Source organism: Tachysurus fulvidraco, chromosome 3 (genome assembly GCF_022655615.1).
Source record: "Tachysurus fulvidraco isolate hzauxx_2018 chromosome 3, HZAU_PFXX_2.0, whole genome shotgun sequence".
NCBI classification, from domain to species: Eukaryota; Metazoa; Chordata; class Actinopteri; order Siluriformes; family Bagridae; genus Tachysurus; species Tachysurus fulvidraco.
Genome location: NC_062520.1, coordinates 22,100,679 through 22,122,288, shown reverse-complemented (window position 1 = coordinate 22,122,288; position 21,610 = coordinate 22,100,679). Strand labels below are relative to the sequence as shown.

General features: G+C 38.6%; 1 protein-coding gene across 4 annotated transcripts in view; it reads left to right on the top strand.

Annotated features, from left to right (window-relative positions):
• hdac9b (histone deacetylase 9b) overlaps positions 1–21,258 on the top strand; it is a 36,457-nt gene extending 15,199 nt beyond the window's left edge. For 3 of the 4 annotated variants that reach the window (XM_047811312.1, XM_047811315.1, XM_047811314.1), the window contains 10 exons: positions 6,952–7,193; positions 7,322–7,472; positions 7,918–8,035; positions 8,696–8,817; positions 13,682–13,813; positions 14,266–14,381; positions 15,793–15,915; positions 17,086–17,257; positions 18,111–18,328; positions 19,632–21,258. In XM_047811312.1, coding sequence (XP_047667268.1) covers positions 6,952–7,193; positions 7,322–7,472; positions 7,918–8,035; positions 8,696–8,817; positions 13,682–13,813; positions 14,266–14,381; positions 15,793–15,915; positions 17,086–17,257; positions 18,111–18,328; positions 19,632–19,976 — 1,739 coding nt within the window. In that variant the 3' untranslated portion in view covers positions 19,977–21,258. The remainder of the gene's footprint in view (positions 1–6,951; positions 7,194–7,321; positions 7,473–7,917; positions 8,036–8,695; positions 8,818–13,681; positions 13,814–14,265; positions 14,382–15,792; positions 15,916–17,085; positions 17,258–18,110; positions 18,329–19,631) is intronic. The other variant, XM_047811313.1, reaches the window with a different exon arrangement.
• The last annotated feature ends 352 nt before the right edge of the window (positions 21,259–21,610 follow it).

The window sequence follows — 21,610 nt, the reverse complement described above, 5'->3', positions numbered from 1 at the left end:
AGTGTGGTAAACAGTAAAGTGTATTAAGAGCTATAGCTTGTGCAGGGGCACTGAAGCAGAGACAGGAAACAGACTGACAGAAATACAGTCGACATGAAAAGCATGTTACTTCTGATATTTGTCAAAGACAATGTGCAGGTCTATTATGGAGCTGGGTCTTTTTGCTGACATCATGGCATGAAGTTTTTTTTTTTTTTTTATTACTTATTTCTCTACTTTTGTTCACATTTTACAGATGTTTAGAGGGCTGCTAAAGAGTTCTGGGAAATTTACAATATAACACTGCAATATGTTTGTTTATTTCTTTTTTTTTTATTCAGGAGGTCAAGTGCAACTTCACAGAAGCCTGAGTCATTACAGAACCTTAGCTTAAAACGCGCTTCTCATTTTAGAAACATCACAATGTTTATTGCACAACACAATAGACATTTAGGTGAATGCAATACATGTAAACTGCACAAATATACCATGCCTATAGTTTAAAAAAATCCTGCCAGAGAAACAAGTTGTCATCCTCAATGAGGCTCAAAAAAACCTGTTGTACGGCTGAACTAAACGATTTGGGTCAGTAAGGCTGAACTCTAAAATGAGACATGGGTCTAAAAAAAGCCTGAGGATATTAACCTTAAATCCTTCAGGTAGCCTAATTCAGTATTAGCTCAGGATAAGTAAAAGCTTTGAGAAAGCATGTATAGCGTGATACGTGTATACTTATGTGTATGTGGTTTAATAGGCTCTTGCACGCAGCAGGCTGTTGCTTAGACTGTGGGTCAGCTATTTTTAGCCATGTTATTTTCAACTTCTGGCATTAGGGTGCTAAGATTAGGCACCACTTCATCTGTTATCATTCCATCTCAAAACGCTCCTAATATAACTATACACTGGAACATATATTAATAGTATTTCTTTTTTTATAGTATTTTTATTCATTTGGTCTCAAGTGGTATGCAAATGATGTGTTGTTATCGAGAAATGAACTATCTTGTGCTTCCGCTTGAGAATGACTTGAATTTTGAGTTTCCCTCTCTGTAATTTTATTCATTCTCTTACAACATGCACCAAGATGGTCATTTTCATCTTTCTAGCATTCCATCCACTCAGTATTGTTAGTAGTTATTATGTTGTCATAGTGAAAGCAACAGCCTAACAGCCTGGTCTCTGCTTGAGGTAAAAATACAAAGAAACAATCATCACACGCAAAAAAAAAAAAAAAAAAAGAAAAAAAAAGCGTTTTTAAAAACCATCTAGTGCTTTAAATGACAAGAAAGCATAATCAGTTGGATGCAGTACTGTGTTGGATTGCAAAAATCAGTCACTCTTTATTTTATCCCCATCTCTCCCACTCAGCTTCTGTGACTCTGATGCGGTTGAATGAGGAGCAAATCCACTCTAATTAATATTCTAATGAAAACACTCTCTATAAGTTGAAGACACTCAGCTGCATCAAAGAGTAGAAAATACAAACACGGCTCTGACAGCCCTCCATTGTAGTCGGAGGAAAATTACTATTGAAGCATATTACACTTATGACTTCCTGTAATTTGATGCTGGGCAAGAATGGGTTTTATTTCTATAAAAAAAAAAGAGAGAAAGAGAGAAAGAGAGAGAGGGAGAAAACAGGAAGAAGGGCTGCTTAATTTTTCACAACAGTGTCCTTTCTAGGCATTTGACATGTTTTTTTTATTTTTTTAGTTAAGTTACTTTCTGTTCTTTCCAGACCACTGATAATGACATATCTCTTTCATTTTGAAGTACCTGTGGTGATATTTAAGATGACAAGACCGGTCTGTTTCACTCCTTTCTCCGTGCTTCACTTTAGATGTATGACACTCGATGTTCTTTGACACATGCCTTTCACACATCACTGTTGATAGATTTGTGATACCCGTGTTTGTGGTGTCAGTGACAGTTTAACTGGTGTGACTTGTTTTCTAAGCTTCACTATTACCCTATGACTATAATGGAGTGACGGTTAAATACAATAAAGAAAAAAAATCTTCATTCATTTTAAATCATATCAATACTTGGGTATTAATAATTGAACTTTGGTTATTTCCCATTAGTGCTTATAACCTAGTAAAAAAAAAACCTTAAAAAAGTTCTTAAATTTGTGCCAGGAGCCAGATCAAGATCAAGCATGTGTGTATAAACAGAATACACAAATTCCTGCTTTTCTCCTTTTCTCCTATATATTGTGACAACAGAACAGCTCCGTGGAGGTATATATTTTATAGGCAAGAATATAATACAGTACATATATCCTATAGTACATGAGCTTTAGCTGAAAGTTTAGTGGTGCTGCTGTTTTAAACCTGCTTGCAGCACAGCATATTGTCATCTTTAATAAGTGTTCCAGCATCCATCTCAGACAGGCAGGAAAATATCTTTCAGCACTGCATCTTATATGAGAGCAGTATGGCACTTAAATGTGGCTCGGGTCTCTAGATTTAGACTGAATTTTGATTTGTTTCTAAAGATGTATAGACTGTTGGAGAATGTTTTTTTTTCTGTTTTGGAGAGTTTAATCATACTGGATGATTGGGGGAAAAAGATGTCTCTTTACGTGAATTCATAAATATTCTACACCAAAGGGTTTTAGAGAGAATTCCAAGTTAAATCCTTTGAGAATGAAATAAATCCTCAACTATTCAAAGAGCTGCTTGAAAAAGCCTTTATTTTTAAGAGTGTACAGAGGCACGGAGAGTCGTGGAGAGAAGAGGACGGGATGAAATAGCAATTTGTGAGATGTTGTCAAAGTGTTTCTCTCATTTATATAACGAATCTTTCATGCATTTTTACTTTTTAAAAAAAAATTGCAATGATATGAAAGCTGCAGACAAAATCCAATACCAATAAAGGCTGAAATATATTTGGCACAATATAAGAATTCAATATAGAATCTGATGATCTTATTTGCATTTAATGTCTGACATTCTAGTAATGACATTTAATTTACACACAGAAAAGCTTAAGAGTAATTTAGGATCACAGGCAAATCAAAAACAATTCCTTGAATTGCATAAATATATTTAACCTGATGCACTAATGGTGTAAAAAAGATAAATATCACTTACTTGACATGCCTTTTCACCCTCTAATACAGCATTTAAAATGACATTACTATTAGAAAGATTCATTCGAATCTGTGACGAAATGGATTTGAAAATGCGACACATTTCACGGCCTTCAGCCTGCCAGTTCTGTCCATCGGGGCAGAGCCACAGCACATTGTCTAAAACATGGTGGCTGAGAGTACACAATATGATCAATCTCAATTACAGATACATTAGACACATTTGGTTCTGGTCAGCTTTAGGCTTGCATTAACCCAACAGACCAAAATGAAGTGATTGTCATGTTTATAAAGAAATGAAAATACTTGGAAGTGCATATGCTAATCTCTCAAAACAAATTAGCATGCTTTCATTTAGCAGTGTGTGGGAGGCTTACTAATGTGTGTCTGGATTTACCGGAGCCCCAAGCCTTTTATCAGTGTACTCAACAGTAATTTGAGACAGATCAGCATGCAATTAATGCCCTGACCAGTGACTCATAGTTACAGCAGTCACCCTACCCTTCGTAGCAGCCTCTTGGGAGAAGCAAGGTTTGGCATGCTGTGCATTGTAGATCTTTTAGTGCCAAAGACAAATTGTAAGCTGTCTTTCATAAATCTAGTGTTTATCAGCTGACGGTGCTACCTCGCTGGGTCCCTTTTATACAACCATCTGAAACAGAGAGTAGTAAAGATCAATCAATACAAACTAATAGCAACTCAGTAGGTTATATTACGCTCACACACTGGGTTGTAAGTAAGAAGTTGGCTTCTAGAGCATTACATAAATTCAGCGGGGACTCTAATTTTTGCCTGAGTTAAAATAGCTAGGTGGCCTCGCAAGTGTGATAGTCTTTCACACATTATCTATATTAAGGGTTTGCTCAGAAAGGTAGTTATATTTAACCTACTTGCTTCTGTTTATTTTTGAATTATTTTCACAACAGCAATTTGCAATACATCAGCTGATCTTCTATATGTGATAATTGTTGCATATGGAATTATCACCTTAATGGTTTAAGGCCAAAAAAAATTAAGTGTGTGTGTGTGTGTGTGTGTGTGTGTGTGTGTGTGTGTGTGTGTGTGTGTGTGTGTGTGTGTGTGTGTGTGTGTGTGCACTGCTGAGAAAAGATACATATGTCACCTTCTGGGGTGTCAAAACCAGGCGATATAAAAAGCACTGCTGTAATAGAGGACATGCTGTCATAGGCTTGTGTTTATCTGTATATTATAAAAGACAGACTTTTTCAAGGTCTCAGATAAAGAAAGTGTATTGGGAATACAACAGTAGATCAGGCCACTATGGAGTTAAGAGCCTTTCTCAAGGGCACAAAAACGGCTAAATTTAACCCAGTGTTCCCAATGTTCTAGCTGGAATTTGTACATAGAAGCATAATCCACTGAGCTTTAGCTGATCCCTGTGACTGACCATGGATATGCCTTGTGCAGATCATTGTGCTTGTAATGTATTCCAGTCATTACTGTATTCTACATACTTGAAACTCTCAAAATAGCACACCTAAATTCTTGTTTTTGTCTTCCTTTAAATGCAGACCTGGCAATGACATCAGTGGCTTGTTCTATTTTAAGAGTATGACCTCATCAGCATGAGATTTGAATTGGTTTCCAGGCATAATGTAGATGCCAGACTTCTACATCATCCTCATCATTTCAGTAACGCCACAGTCTGGGTAGGGTAAGAGGCAGAGGGCTTGTGGTAACAACAAAAACAAAAAAACAATAAACCTTCCAAACTAATGACACTAGTTGAGCATGAAGCCATACAGGTATGACTAAATCAAGGTGCATCTTTTTAATGACAGCACCAAGCCAGCAGTGTTGGGGAGGCGCAAGGAGACAGGAGATAAATGAGATATTACAGCTGCACGCAACAGGAAACGGCAGGTAACTGTGGCTATTTTTAGCTCCGCAGGGGCAGTGAGCCAGATGCCTGTGACTCAGAGCTGCTGCTCATTGGCTAGATACAGGAAGGATAAAAAGACACAGCAGGGCCATGCTACTAAAGAGCCTGTTTATAAGTGCTGTCACAGACCAGCCTCGAGCATTCCCTTATTATACCTGTAGGCCCAGAGCTCTGTATCCTTCTGAACTAACCAGGACTCTTGACTCTTAAAGTAGGGCATGTTTCATAAAGGAAAAATTGAATTAAGCATATAACACCAAGATAAAGGCCTTTCAAAGTCTTGACACCCAGAACAAGCACCTAGCATGCATTTGTTGCAGTAAGTATCTAGTGTGTGCGACACAAAGCACCACTCAATATCCTCAGAAAGATTAGTCGTAGTTATGTTGTCCATGTTGCCATAGCAGCCTGGTTTAGGGTGGTGAATAGGGTGTGTGGGTTTGTCATAGCCCTAGATTGCACCACTTGCTTTTATGTTGCTATTTATACCTGACTCGTCAGTGCCGCATGCAGACATTTTTGACTGCGGCATTCTGAACAACAAAACAGGGTGCTGAAATAGTTTGCTAATAATGAGTGAGCTGCGGCTTTCGTCACTGCGAGCACCTCACCTTAACAACTTGCATGGAAAAACTGGGATGTCGCAAATAATCCGTCTTATACACACGCTAGTACTGTAAAATTGACATTTTTTTCAGTGACAGCAGCAGATGACCGTGTTTGGGTCTGTCTTGTGTGTCTGTCTTTTCATATTCACACTGTGTATTGAACAACCTTTCAAAAACTCTGTAGGTGTGTCGGTCTGTTACGAAAGCATTTAAAAGATGGGAGATTTGAGATGACACTGGAATGTTTTTCAGAGATCAGCAATTTAAACACATTACATCTTTGCACTGTGTGGTTAGTGTCTTGCTTATTGATTTTTTGCATTACCAGCCAATTACTCTAACTATTTCTCCAAATGTTACATGTTTTCAGTTGGGAAATTTTCTCAAAATGTTATCCGTGAGTCACTCTTTTAGATTTCAGCTTTGCCAGATTTGACATTTCAAAATGTATGCAGAAAGATGAGACATTCACTGGCATTCAGACCAAATCTGTATACAGTATTTGCATATGAGCATGTTTGGATGACAATGTAACTTTCATAGGTGAATATTGGGTTTGTTGGTTTGAGGTGTGTAAAATGACCAGCTGTACTGTCTAATAGAGCTACACATAATAAAATTGTACTCTATTGGTTAATGCGCTATAGGTAACTATGAAAAACAGCCAGGAAAGTGTGACATTATTTGTATTCTTCTGTCTTGTGCACACCCTAGTTCAGGTTTGCTATGCAGCCAGGGTTTTGTTTGCTCTAGGGCTCTTTTTGTAAGACCCATATCTCAGTAATTGCTTATTCCCCCGCAGAGGAGACACGCAGCCGCAGTTGGATATGATGCTTGTTTGCCTCATCCTTTCTGAGTGTGTCATCCAGGCTTGCTATTGATTTCCACTGCTTTGCCGGCTATTTATAGAGCTTCAGGGACCTGAGGGATGCCCTCTTGCTTTGTATCCAGCTTATTATTTGTAATGAGCCACAGGTTGAAGAATATAGAAGCAATCTTTCCGTAATGGTGAACACTTGGAGGAGGGAATGTGGCAGGGGAATAAGGGCAAGAAACACACACAAACAGGCCATCCAAATAACAAACGAGGTTATAGCACAGCGCTTTATGCCAGAGCCAAAAGGGGTCAGCAGCATGGCTGATGCTTGAAGACAGCCTGAGCTGTACAACTTACAGTTCGTAGTAGGGAACTGCACAGGCATTAGAGCTTTATGTGGAGCAGCTCTCTTTTCACTTCTTGTTGCATTTAAATCAAATTTATGCGTATCCATTCCACCCTTTCTTCTTTACAAATATTGGATGCATGTTGTGGTAACTTCAATATTTCAGCTAACAGACTTTTAATTTCTCCTCTACCATATTCTCAGTGGACGTTAAGCCTGAAGTACCGTTGACGCTGGAACCTGTGTCTCCACTAGACCTGCGGACAGATGTGAGGATGCCGGCCGGGGGCTCAGATCCCAACGTGTGGGAGCGACAGCTGCAGCAGGAGCTGCTCCTCATTCAGAAGCAGCAGCAGATCCAGAAACAGCTCCTCATAAACGAGTTCCAGAAGCAGCATGAGAACCTGATTCGCCAACATCAGGTCCAGCTTCAGGAGCACCTCAAGGTGAGGACATGACCATGAGAATGCTAAAAAATCTGCCCCACAAATAAACTGTGGCTTATAACATATCTCTTTCTGGTCATAAGTACTTCTAGTTATGCAGAATGCCTTATAACTGATGTATTTTTCAGCTGCAGCAGGAACTGCAAGTGATGAAGCAGCGACAGGAGCAGCTGGAGAAGGAAAGGAAGTTGGAGCAGCAAAACCAGGAAAGGGAACTGGAGAGACATCGGCGCCAGCAGCAGGTGCTAATCCTCAGGAGCAAAGAACGGGCACGAGAGAGTAAGTGTTCAACTCCAATTCATTACACAACATTAATATGTCAGTTAGGAATGACCATGTTAGTGCTCTTTTTTCAAACTCAGAAAAAACAGAAGCCTAATGCACTCTCTAAGGGTGCTCTATCTTTATTGTCCAGTAGGGGGAGATGTTTATTCGTTTGTTTAATGAGAGTTCTGCAACAGCATGACAAATTTGAAGTCTGCTTGTAAGGACATTCCATTGTATGTGTACGTCATGCATGTACTGTATATTTATATGTATAACTTAATAGTCTAAATCATTTCAGTAATTATCAAAAAATGACATTAATTATTTGCATTTTAATTTAATGACAGTTTATTTTTTCCCCCTGCCAAAAAAATGGCTTTACTAATTCAGTGCATGTGCAGACAGTAATAAAAAAGTGTATGAGCCACAGGATGAGTGCTGTCCTTTGGTTTGACAGGTGCAGTGGCCAGCACAGAAGTTAAGCAGAAACTACAGGAGTTTTTGCTGAGTAAATCCACAAAGGACACCAATGGATCTTGTCATACATTTACACAGAACTCCAAACTGTGGTTCACGTAAGTAAAGAAAACCTGACATCTGATATCTGGGGGAACACTTTGAGCTCATTGTAGAATATTATAGAAAGTTGGAAATGATGAAGATAGCTTTGCGACTGCAATGATCAGGAACAGTTTTGCACTCATGTCTCCATCAGTGAACAGTCGATATCTACAAGACGATATACTTCATTTTCAAACTAGAATGAAATTCCTGGTTATGCAATTGCACAGAGAGATAATGGAAATTCTTTATAACGTCCGGTGTCAGATTTGAATGGGTTCCCTTTTAAGTCTGGTTCCTCTCAAGGTTTATTCCTCATATCTTCACAGCAAGTCATTGTGCCCATTGCCTTTAACTTGGTCAATAGGGACAAATTTAGAAATTAATCATTAATAACATCATATCCTGAGTTTAGTTTTTTTCTGTAAAGCTGTTTTGCAACAATGTCCACTCTTAAAATAGATTTTATGCACATAGATTTTTAAATTGAATTATAAATCTGTCATGAAAAAAAGTAATTACATTTACAGAAAGGAGAAAGGAGTGTGGGATCATGATAATATTAAACGCTATATAGTCTGACACCAATGTGAAATTAGGCACAGTGGGACATTAGAGTGATTTATAGCTGGAAGGTTAGTTAACAGTTCAGTTTGTGTCTCCTTTCTGTTCAGGGCCTCCCATCACACCTCTCTGGAGCAGAGTTCACCTCCTCTGGGAGGAGTGTCACCGTCGTGCAAATTCCCTTTGCCTTCTCTACCAGACTGCAGAGACGATTTCCCTCTGAGGAAGACTGGTAGGACCAAACAATGTTTGAAATGTGCATGATGTATGATTTACAATCATAAGAAGACCAGGCTTAGCTGATATAGAATTGCACATAGTGTATTTTAATGTTCAAATGTATTCCTTTGGGCAGCACTTGTCCAAGTTGCCACAGCTTACGAATGCTAATATGTACATTTACATTTATGGCATTTGGCAGACCTCCTTATTCAGAGCGGTGTACAAAAGTGCTTTGAAGCCTCTATCGCTGAATACATTTACACTGATTCACTATGTTACAGACTTAACATACCATCAACCTAAATCTCTGTTAAGGTTTTCTTTTTTTTTTTTTTTTTTTGCTGATTACTTAATTCATCAGGAAGTACATATTTCCTTTGGAAGAGTAGATGCCAAAGTAATCATTCTGAAACAAGTTCTAGTGAAGTTCCTTGGATTTATTTTCATCCCACAAAAATGTAAAATCAGCTCTAATATCGTAATGACCTCTCTGTTAATCTGTTCTTCTGAAATGGCAGTCCAGTTCATTTCTAAACTCTATGTCAAGTCAAGAAGCTTTTATTGTCATTTCAGCCATATATAGCTGTTGAAGTACACAGTGAAATGAGACAACATACTGTATCTCCAGGATCATGGTGCTACATAAAACAAAGACAGAGCTAAGGACTTACATAAGTTAGTCCTAGCCACAAAAAAGTGCATCTGTGCAACATGGTGTAAACAGTGCAGGACAAGACAAACAAGACAGTGGAGGACAAAACACAAGACATTACACAAAAACAGTATAGAACTGATATCAGTTCTCGGTCATCAATCAATGTAGAAATTGATTTTTTGCTAGATTCTTTACTCTAGAATGCCGGTGGAGTGACACTCTGGTTCAGTGTTCGTATAACTTTAGTAATGAAATTCTTCCGAGTTCAGTTTTCCTGCTTACCGCCCATAAGCAGTAACACCACATCATGTAACTGCTTCTCAGTAAGAATGAAGGTACTTCATTTCTCCTGAAATATGAAAGCATTCGGTTATTTAAAAAACTCCCTGACTTTTCACAGAAATCAGCTCAGGTTTGTTGACCCAGCCTCAGAGTAAGCCTCATGGGAAGTCAGCATTAACATGACTTATGGCTCCCTCTTGGTTTTGGTCAGTCGTAAGCTCTCGCCAAGACGAACTGTTCATAGCAGTGCCATGAGGTCAGCGAAATGACATTACATTCCTTTCCCCTTGTGTCCATTTGAATTATGATGGTAAACAATTATACCGGTTAAATTACTTTCCCACCTGGACAAGCCTGTTGTACACAATTTAGAGATCAGGCAACAGAGGTAGAATCCTGAGGCACTCAGGTTAACAAAACTAATCTGAGATATTTAAATCATATACACACAAAAAAGAAGGGTGTTTATTGTCTTCAATTTGTTTATCCCTTGAAAATATTTTTATGTTGGCATACAAAACGTTTATCCCACAGTCAATTTGTCAGGATTATAGAAAAACCTGGCACAAAAATAAAAGTTTGGAGCCAATGCTATACCACAAGAATTTAGCAGTTCTTGGGTTTGAATTCATAATGCAGGGGAATTCGGTTTAGATAGATTTTAACCACAATTTATATCCTTCTTGGTTAAACTGAACAGACTAAATTGAATGTCAGACTCTGTTTCATACAAATGTGACTGCTGTTAAGTGTAACTGTACCAGTGCACCAGATCCTTTCCTTCAGCTCTACCACTGATCTCGTGCTGAATATTAATGTAATGTCATCACAACTAGTTAAAGGTTAATTAATTAATTACACAATTAGTTAGTTAGTTAATTAATTAATTAATTAATTAATTGTCTACCGCTTATCCAAACTACCTTGGGTCACGTGGAGCCTGTGTCTATCTCAGGCGTCATTGGGCATCAAGGCAGGATACAACCTGGACGGCGTGCCAACCCATCGCAGGGCACACACACACTCTCGTTCACTCACACACTACGGACAATTTTCCAGAGATGCCAATCAACCTACCATACATGTCTTTGCACCGGGGGAGGAAACCAGAGTACCCAGAGGAAACCCCCGAGGCACGTGGAGAACATGCAAACTCCACACACACAAGGCGGAGGCAGAAATCGAACCCCCAACCCTGGAGGTGTGAGGCGAACGTGCTAAACACTAAGCTACTGTGCCCCCCTGAAGTCATTAATAAAGAAAAATTAATTATTATTCTTTCATTCTTATCACTTTACTTTCAGAAAAGTTTGTAAAGTTGTTTACTAAAAGCCAAATATAACCACTATTTTTTAGACCTAGTAGTACACAGGTCTATATAATTATTCTAACAGGAATTATTTCTTCCTGTTAAGCAATAAATATATAAATAAATTCGCATCATGCTAATGTTGGAAGACAATGATATACATACACTGAAAGTCCCTGATGTTTATCAGCTGACAAAAGGACGAGAAGTTTGCCAGCATGATTACAACTTTTCACCTACTGTGTCTAGACTAGAATAATGCGCTTTTGGCCCACTGATGCTGCCGTGCACAGGAAGAGCCTGGCTTAGTGAAAGGTGAAGAACTACCGTCTCTAGTCTTGCCCCAGTTATCAAGCATGTGGAGCAGGTGCAGCTGAGATGAGGAGGATTTAACTTGGTTTACGTGAAACAGCGGATATTTTCAGAGCTTTGCACTAGACTATTCCCCGTTGTGTTGCTATAGTATTCCTCTGTGGGTGCAGAATGACATAATGTGTGTTATGCTAACTGGAAAAACCTTGAGTAACAGAGTTGCAGTGGTGGAGTAATATGGCTCATAAAAGTACAGCTGTTGCATCAGAAGGTTTATATCCCTCGGGTGAGGACAGGTTTGTTTGTAATGAAAATTAAGATGAAGATGAAGCAAAATCCTTAAACACAGACAATATAATAATATCTTAATAATAATAATACAAATAATAATAATAATATCAAAACTACAAATAAGAGAACATGGTTTCCTGTTGTAAATTCCTGTTGTAAATATTTGTCCACCTGCCAGCATGTACTGAATCTGTAACAGCACACCGAGACGTTTTGAAAAGGGAACTTGCATGTTGAGTGGAGAAAATATAATAAATTTGGCACAGAGTGTGTGCAGCATACCCTCAGGCAGTGCTTTCAAATAAAATAATGTGATTGATTTATGGGCCTGTTAAACTCCTGCCTCATACATAGATTCCTGTTTGGCTTGGCCTTTGGCTCCAGGCGATGTGTCAGCTCTGGCTAAAGTCACACAGGTGTTGTGTTTGCCATTGGGACTGAGCAAAGCATTTTCCTCTTGCATCACAGTCCTGGCCTCCTACTGTGACCTCAGCAACTAAGCCTCCATCTCTGCGGTGATGGGATGCTGTTCCCGTGGTGACGGCTTGTGATGTTAGGTAAAAATAGACAGCAATAAGAGCAGCATGGGGTGGTAGGAGGATAGGCAAAGGCTCCCTGTGGATCACTTCAGGCTCAGGATTTACATCCCATTACTGCCCTATTGGATGGCACATCCTGCTGATGCGGCTGCTACAGCTTATGATGAGAGCTGTCGAGCTTTGCAATTCAAGCAGAAACCATATCTGCATGTGCATCTTAAAAAATGCAGACTGGGAGTTTTTTTTTTTTTTTTAACAATAGATAATGCCTTCAACATTTAAGGTTAATATACATAAAATTTACATGCCACTGAATACATATTTACAACAATATAGTGGCCCTATATCATGAAAGTGCAGAATTTCTTAACTATAGATATAATATTAATAGTGCTGCCTAAAGATTAGGGGCACTTTTTAAATGAATCTGGTTAGTGTTTAATGTACGCAGTTATACTACTACTATTACGATTAATAATAATAATAATAATAATAATCATATCCATTATCCAATAATGCCATCACCATCATCACCTTCCAAGTCCTTGATGTAAAAAGATCATTGATATTTATATAAAACAAACATTAAAAAAATAATGCCTACATATCTAATATAAACCTTTATTAAATTCAGGGGACCCTCTTTTTTTTTATCACAAATTAATAAAAAAATACATTATGTATAGCAACAGGTGCCCACACTAATCTGGACTAATTTAATCTTCATCCTGTCTTTTAAGATGCTAAAAGGGTCTAATAGAAGGAATTGCCTAAAGCACCAAGTGCACATTTGGCTGGGTGTTGTTGCTGCCTACTGTACTGGGGGAGTTCATTACACTGTAACACTGCAGTACATGTGGGTGAGAATGACTTTCCTCTGACTCAGCGCGTACTGCTCCCCAGCCTTATGACACAGTTCTCTGGAGGAGCTTACTTACTATACCGCACCATATTACTCATGCTGAACTACACACAGGATATCCCGCACAGGACAGTTACAGAAAACAGACTATTTTTTTTCCATACATTGTTACATAAACCTCATGTTAGGTGAATGTGGTGTGAATACATACAGTATGTAGGTACTGTACTTCTTGAGACATGAGGATTTACAAACTGTTACCCTAAATACTGCCTTTGTATTGCTTTTATATTAACTTCTACTACTGTATTGGGCTTTGGTCAAGTCAGGGAGCAGACCTTTCCACTTCATGTAGCTCTATCAAATTTACTCCAGATGATTTGAAGCAAGTTCCAAACCTGTCTTGTTTAATTACTATGAGTAGCCTGTGAGAAGTACAGCTGTGTGCTATGAGCTTTCTAGCACCTTTACTACAACTTCCTAATGTCTTGGTTACAATAATGCACATGAGAACATGGCTCTCTTCTTGAAATAACACTGGAAAGCATTATTGTTATGTGACATAACATCCTAACATACAACTATGAATGTGTAAGTAAAACACTTTGTTTTGTGTTTTCACAGCCTCAGAGCCGAATCTGAAGGTACGCTCTAGGTTGAAGCAGAAAGTTGCAGAGAGGAGGAGCAGCCCGCTTCTTCTGAGAAAAGAAGGAATTGTTATGACACCCTTCAAAAAACGAGCCTTGGAACTAATGGGTAGGAGATACATCTCACTATTTAGCTGCCAATTAGCTTGATTGCTATGACTTCCTGTATAGTTTCTCTTCAGTCCACTAATCACAGCAGCATGCCAAGACTACCGTTGAGCGAGCTCATTATGTAACAGCTGCTTGGGCTAGTGAGAGTTAAGACACCACAGGTTCTGTTGGTTTTTATTTGCCGCATGTTTGTCATTGTCCTAATAACAACTGTCATGAGTTCTTATTACTTATACTGATATTTTTTCAAACTTATCTGCATGCAATATTATCAGCTATCCAAGTATATGAGAACAATACAAAGTAGGACATAATACTCAGGTTGAAATGATGAAATCTAATGAAAACTAAAAGCAATTAAATCCATAAACATTTGATTTACAATAAAATAGCACAAACCTATAAGTATATACTCTCAACATTTTTGATTTTGCACCTATTTTCCCATAGATTCGACGGCCAGCAGCAGCTCCACTGGCTCAGGCTCCAACTCTCCAAATAGAGCCTTAAGTTTTTCTGGATCTGAAAATGGACCATCACCTCAACCATCCTCATCTCACACTGAGGTACAGCTCCTTAAAATGACATCATACATCTTCCAATAAAAAGGACAAAGATAGGTCAAATATGTTTCCCTTAGTAAATTTCCTAAAGCATCTTTGGTGTAAAATACAAGCTCGCTTTAAGCATTCTGAAAATAAATGGCCTTACATGCATTTTGCAGAACTTATACTACCCTTGTGCAGCTATCAAAATAGAGTAGTCATTGCAGACTTCTGTTGCAGTTCAGTGAAAATGTCTCCCTATGCAGGCAATAAAAAATCAGTTGACTTTCTCTACAAGCCGACGCTCTAAAGCATTGACCCTTTTACTGGCTCTGACACAAACTTCCATTTGTGTGCTGCTTACTGTCCTACAAGCTACAATATCAGCTTATGGACTGACTTCCAGTCCTAGGCCCTCTAAACAGAGTGATGTAAGGTATACATAGTATATATATGGAAAATACAGTATATTACAATCTCATTTTTAAATCTTACTTTAACCACTGCTGTGTGTTTGGACTGCATTTGCCCATAAGTATAAGCAAGGAAGTGTTTTTGTTTGTTGAAGTTCATCAGTTCTGGAAGGTTCTCTGAGTCATTTCCTGATGGCTTCATGGCTCAGTGCTTTTGGGTCCCACTGGGCCTTCCTCACAAAGCAGTGCATTCTGGGGCATGTGGCAGAAATGACAAGTCTATGTGTAGCATCAGCTTAGCAGCTGTGTTATTCTTCAACAGTACTGTTTACACTCCCATGGACCTCCAGTACATCGACTGCCTAGGAATGCCTATTACACCATGATCCAGGGCGTAGAAGGCAGGAGGTTGAGCTTAATTGTTCTGCCAGCTGCTGGTAGCCAATGACATGCTAACAACACAAACACATTGTGCAGCTATTGTATTGACATAGGCAGAGAGTTTCACTGATCAGTCCAGTGGGTTGGGGACTACCCGCAGACAGCAGGCTAGGTGCAAAAGCGAGCAGTGTTTGTGATCTGTTACATTGGGTATCCCCTTTCAGAAGAAACTGCTCCCCTGGGTCATATAAAGGCCGGATATCCATATACAGGTCAGTGAATATGCAGGGGGATTGGAAGTACAAACAGGGCTGCTCCATGACCACATGCTGCTGGACTAGCCTGCTGTGTACAGGAAGAATGACCCAGAACATATCTCTAACATCAGAAATGGTTTAACCATACATCAGAACTATCAATACATCATTCCGTCTTTAGAGTTGGATATTATGGGTACTGTCAGAGGTTTGCTGCTTTCATTTGGACTAATCTGGCTTCACTGAGGCAGGAACAAATCTGTCATTCGTCTTAGTGCATTAACGTTTATTTTGCTCCTGTTATTGCTCTTCCCAGTGGTCCGTTGTGGGATTCCAAAATAGCTTGGTGTTTCCTTCAGTTTCTGTCTTTCTTTCTTTCAGCGTTGGCCCTCACAGCCGAAGTTGCTTGGCTTTGAAGGTTCAGTATCCGTGTTGAGTCTCTACACATCGCCATCTCTGCCTAACATCACGCTAGGCCTCTCTGCTGCCTCCTCCCCCATCAGTGTAAGTTAAATCAGCACTTTATTTCAGGGAATTCAAATGAACATGCTTTTACAAATGGGTCACTGGGCACATATCCTTTTTGTCTATCCAATGACTATGACAGCCCATGTGTTTTCATAGTATTAATATTAAATGTGTCAGTGCAGCTAATCTTTAAACATTATTATTATTATTATTATTATTATTATTATTATTATTATTATTATTATTATTATTATTATTATTATTATTATTATTATTATTATTGTTGTTATTATTACATAAATAATAATAACAACAATAATAATAACAATAATAATAATAATAATTATAATTATTATTATTATGCTGCTGCTGCTGCTGCTGCTGCTGCTGCTGCTGCTGATTATTATTATTATTATTATTATTATTATTATACATTTAGTAGCCAAATGTGTCAGACATCTATTATATTTCCAGTGTAAAACACAACAATTGTGTTTTGATTCCTGTTATAAAAAGTTGCATCATGTCTATCATCTTACTACATGAACTTTTGCTTTTTGTTTTCTTTTGTAACCTTCCTCCCCCGAGACACAGTTGAACAGTTCAATTCGACCCACAAATGATTAACATTTTTGCTACTTTATGTCTGTTGGAGAATTCTGAATGTAAGGTGAATGTTTAGGCTGATAAATGAAAGGAAATGTCATTTAGAGCCCCTGCTCAACTGTGTATTGTGGTGCCTGTTGAAAGACTAGCCATCAGTGGCTGTCTTGATGATATGTGCAGCCTTAGGGTACTGACCTTTGACCTTGGGGGATTTTATAGGCCTTAGATAAATATTGTGTTTAAGTGTCTGGTGTCAGTTGCACTCCACTCTTCCTCAGTCACCTCATCCATTACTCCTGTTTAAAAAGACCAAGCCAGAATAATCAAGTGCAGCTCTAGATAATGTTCAGTCTTTAACCTCACTTTGCATGCCTGTGTGATCATTCCTGGGAAAAGTGTAAGGTTAAGTCCATCTAACCAAACAAATGGGAGTAGAGGGTTTTCTGCAGTGCACAGAAAAAACAAACAGTTTATTCATTGCAAAAAAAAAAAAAAAGTAAGTAAGCTCAGTATTCTGCTGTGGTTATGATGTTCAATTTGTTTTAACCACAAATGGCAGAGGGGCTGTTTCATATAATCTGTGTGTTTCCCCCTTCTCAGGCTGGCGAGGCCAGTGGAGTGCTGCCTGTCAGGCAGGGTTTGCCCGCTCAGCTCCTGGGCCCTGTGCCTGTACCAGTCAGCATGGAGAGTAAAGTGAGCAGCAGCCAGCAAGCTCTGCTACAGCACCTCCTGCAAAAGGAGCAGCTACGCCAGCAGAAGATATTCTCCACTGGTGAGAACCTCAACCTAACTTGCCTGTTATTGTCAAGAACATTAACCCCTTAATCTTCCAGGACTGGATGATATTTCTACATTTACCTTCCCTACTATCATTTCAGTCATTTTCCTTAAGTTTCATTGCAGTTACTGGATATTTCATAGTAGTTTTTCTTGCACCATTAATTTATCCAGACAAAACTGTGAAGGCAAAGTGTATATATGTGGCATTCTGGGAAAAGCTTTCACATGGCAAAATTTTTACAATATATTTCATTTCCTGTCCTGAAACATGCTTGACTTCTCTATTACAAGCAAAGTTAGAGCAATATAGTGAGATTTTATTCCAATTCCAACAAAAGACACTGAAAAACAGTTATAAATCGACAAATAATAAATGTAACCATGGAAACTATGTTTATCATTTTACCCAGTCTTATTTACAGTTTAAACCATTAATATGTAGCTATGCTTGTTAAACTGGCTCCTTATCAAAAAGCATAGTAAAATGAATAAATGTTAAGATATTGGACAATTTAAAAGGACCTTAACCTCTAATATACATCCTCCCTCTATGTATATTTACATGTTGCCATGGATCTTCATGTGTGTTTATTGCTCTGTTGTGTTTCGCTTGCTCAAAATTTTGATACGAAAATGAAACCAAAAATGAAAAAGAAAGTATGTTATATGTAGAAGATTTCGTTTCAAAATCCATTTTGAACATTGCTACATCTGACAGGTTTTCCCAGACTGCCATATTTAATCAGTTACACGAATACATTATTTGTCATATACACAAACGAGCTGAAAGATGTGAAACAGTATATATATACACACACATATATATATATCAAATCATCCTACAGGCCAAAGTGCAGGATCTGTTCATCCCCCTTCTCCTCTGGCCATGACGGAGCGTTCCTCAGGCAGTGTGAGGCCCAAATTGCCGCGTCACCGGCCCTTGAACCGTACCCAGTCTGCACCACTTCCTCAGAGCATTCTAGCCCAGCTTGTTATCCAGCAGCAGCACCAACACTTCCTCGAGAAGCAAAAACAGTACCAGCAACAGGTCCACATCAATAAGGTACATCCATGTCCTTAAATTGAACCAAATCATTTTCATCAGTGCTATGCCCTCTTAGAAATATATATATATATCTTCCATTTTGAAAAAAAAAAAATGCCTACTATGTTATTGTACCTTTAGGGCCACTGAAATATCTTTAAAGCTTTAATCCAAAAGCTATTTTTAAAAAGCAAACCACATGTAGCTTCCCAGATATAAGATAGCATGAAAACGTACAGTTTGTTACTTTTTTTTAAGTGTGGGAAGGTGGAAATTTTGCTCAAACAGTCCACCAAAAATCTCTAATGCAAATCTGTATGTGATGTTAGCATAGCTTAGGGCATCTGTGGTGCTGACATGCAAATATTATCCATAGCATGCATTCATTCAAGTAGATAGAATACATGCTTTTGTTCCCTTGTGGAAATGTTTGTATTTCTGTGCACATCCGTTTCAGGGCAGTTATTCTGCTGAGCATGTGAGGCTGACATACTGAAAGGCTCCATTGTGTGTTGTGCCCATAGATTGATCTGCACTATTACTGGTGAAGGGGCAAGGGGATATTCAAAGCTGGTGCAATTCAAGTGCAATTCTCAAAAACAAAGATCACAGAGCTTTTGTTTTGCTCTCTGAGATTTTATTGCTATGACCTTAGTTGAAAGGATGAAATAAAAAAACACAAAACAAAACTTTACAAAACAAAACAAAACAAAACAAAAAATCAGCTTTAATTTATCATATGGTACTCTAAGGCATGGATATTGGACTGATTTATGATTTATTCTGCACACTGCAGTGAGAAAACAAAGGTTTATTCAAAACCTTTGTCACTAGAACTCACATTTAATATCAAACTCCTCCTGTAAATGAGCTCTATTTTAATAGAAACTTTTTAAGGTTTCGCCCACACTAATTCACCATCTACATGAAGATGGGAGACACTTCACAGTAAAACCAGGACATTAACTCAAACGAATTCCTGGAAATGTGTACTAGAACGGGCCTTGATGGAATTTTTACATGAACTTTTGAGCTTTAGAAAGAGGTATAAAATGCATTTTACTGACGCATGAAAGCCTGTGTTATTTTTTACCTGAGCTTGTATTAAGATAAGATGTAAGCCCAGTTTACCCTTTTTCTAGACACATTCTTGAGTCTGCTTCTGATCATCTTCACTGCATTAGTAACAATAAATAAAACTCCTACTGACAGTGAGCCAGTAATTTTATAAACCTATCAAGAATCATGACCGATAAAATTCAAATGCTAGTCAACGTTCCTATCTGGCTGACAGAATTCATTTGTTATTTCTTAACTGCAGCTGTTTTCCAAGACCATGGAACAGCTGAGGCAGCCGAACGGGCACCTGCACGAGTCAGAAGAGGAAGAGGGAGAGGATGCGCACATTCACATCATGCAAGAGGACATCTCGCCCTCTTCTGGAGTCATCCGCAAGTGCAGCCCCAGCCATCGGAGCAACAACAGCAGCATTCACAGTCCTGATTTGCTCAGTGAAGAGGTGGATGCTCATGCTAGGGTTATTAAAATCAAACAGGAGCCTGCTGACAGTGATGATGAAACACATGCCAAAGAGAGTTTAGGAGAGAAAAAGAGTGCTTACCTTCACCAGGTCGAAGGAAGGCTGGTCATTCAGGCTATGAACTGATCTTAGGCATGAGTGCACACACACACACACACACACACACACACACACACACACACACACACACACACACACACACACACACACACACACACACACACACACACACACACCACACACACATTCTCATAACTCATGCCAGGTTATTGCCACCGTAAGCCCTTCTGGACTGTAGACATTTGTGACCTTGTGACGTGATCTCTGTATTGTATGCTGTAATGATCTGTATATAATTTGGATAATAAGAAAAAATATCTAGACTGGTATATCTTTTAAAAAGCTAAAGATGCATCTCTGTTTGTAAGAAGACTTTTGAAATGTAATTACTCACCCTTTCTACTTTCGATCCACCCACTGAAAAAGAGCTGCGCTAGGACTCATGTAAAATAATCACAGACTTTTTCCTGATACTTTATGAACGTTGCATAGTTTTCATTTCGGATTATTTTGTTCCTTTGTTGTTTTCAGTGTAAAGTGCAACAGGAGCACAGCTATAGAATCAGCATCCTCCCTGTGATTGTGTAATCGAGCTTTAGAACAGCGCACTGTGTCCTGGGTTCTCCCAGGGGTCTGTTTCAAAGTTGCACTGTGGGCCCAGAGCAGTGCTCGGCTCGGCGGCTCATTCACAGTGAGAGAGGGCTGAGCAGGAAATGCCTGGTGGAAGCCAGGAACTACAGTGATTCATGAGCACAGAAATGTTGGGAGAGGACGAACTCAGCGTTCAGCAAGTCCAAGAGACCAGTCATGAGCCCTGATTTACTATCGGGGCAAATTACAAAACAAGTAGGGAAAGAGTGGAGCGAGTCCTTATTTAAAAACCAATCATTTCCTCTTTAGACCGGGATAATGTGTTCACCCCACATTACAGTTTTGATGTCCTTTCCATCTTTGTCTGTATTCAAGGTGTGATTCCCAATTGCTGATTATTTCTCCTCTCAAAGCGTGGCCAGATAAATATAACATATTTCCATAGCTACAATATTCCTTGTAACTTTCCTATCATTTGTCATGTTTAGCCCTGTCAATGTAAACGCATTAGTGGGAGAAATATGTGTAAGATCCTGTGCCACAATGCTGCCACATAAAGGAAAACTTGTTCGTTATATGTGACTCACCATAACGTTTTTAAAAGTTAAGCATTCTGGACACATCTGCCTGTGTCCTGTTCTCTTGTTCCTCTGTCCAATAGCAGTAAGCTCTTCTTCACTTCATAGATGTGATGGATGGATCACCATATTGCTTTATTAATGTCTTTTTAAAAATAAACTACATTTCCATTCTGTGATCAGCGCTAAGTATTTCTTTTTTTTTTTTCTTTTTTTACTAGGCACTATAGGCACTGCATAAATCTTATTATCCTGTGACTAAAATTTCGATGAAATGGCATTGTTTTTTTCCATCTCCTTTTAAAAAGGACGACCGAATTTGTTCGGTTTGTTCTTATGTTTTCTAAACCGGTGTCAATCGATCCGTTTTTTTCTATCATCACTTTAGAGTTAATACTGAAATTTCTGCACACATTGTAAGTATACTCATTTCCTTCAAATTGGAGTGAGTTGATTCACATAGTGAATAAAGCTTTGGACATTACTTGAAGCATGCATCATATTTCCTGGATTTTCAGTGAGTTATCATTT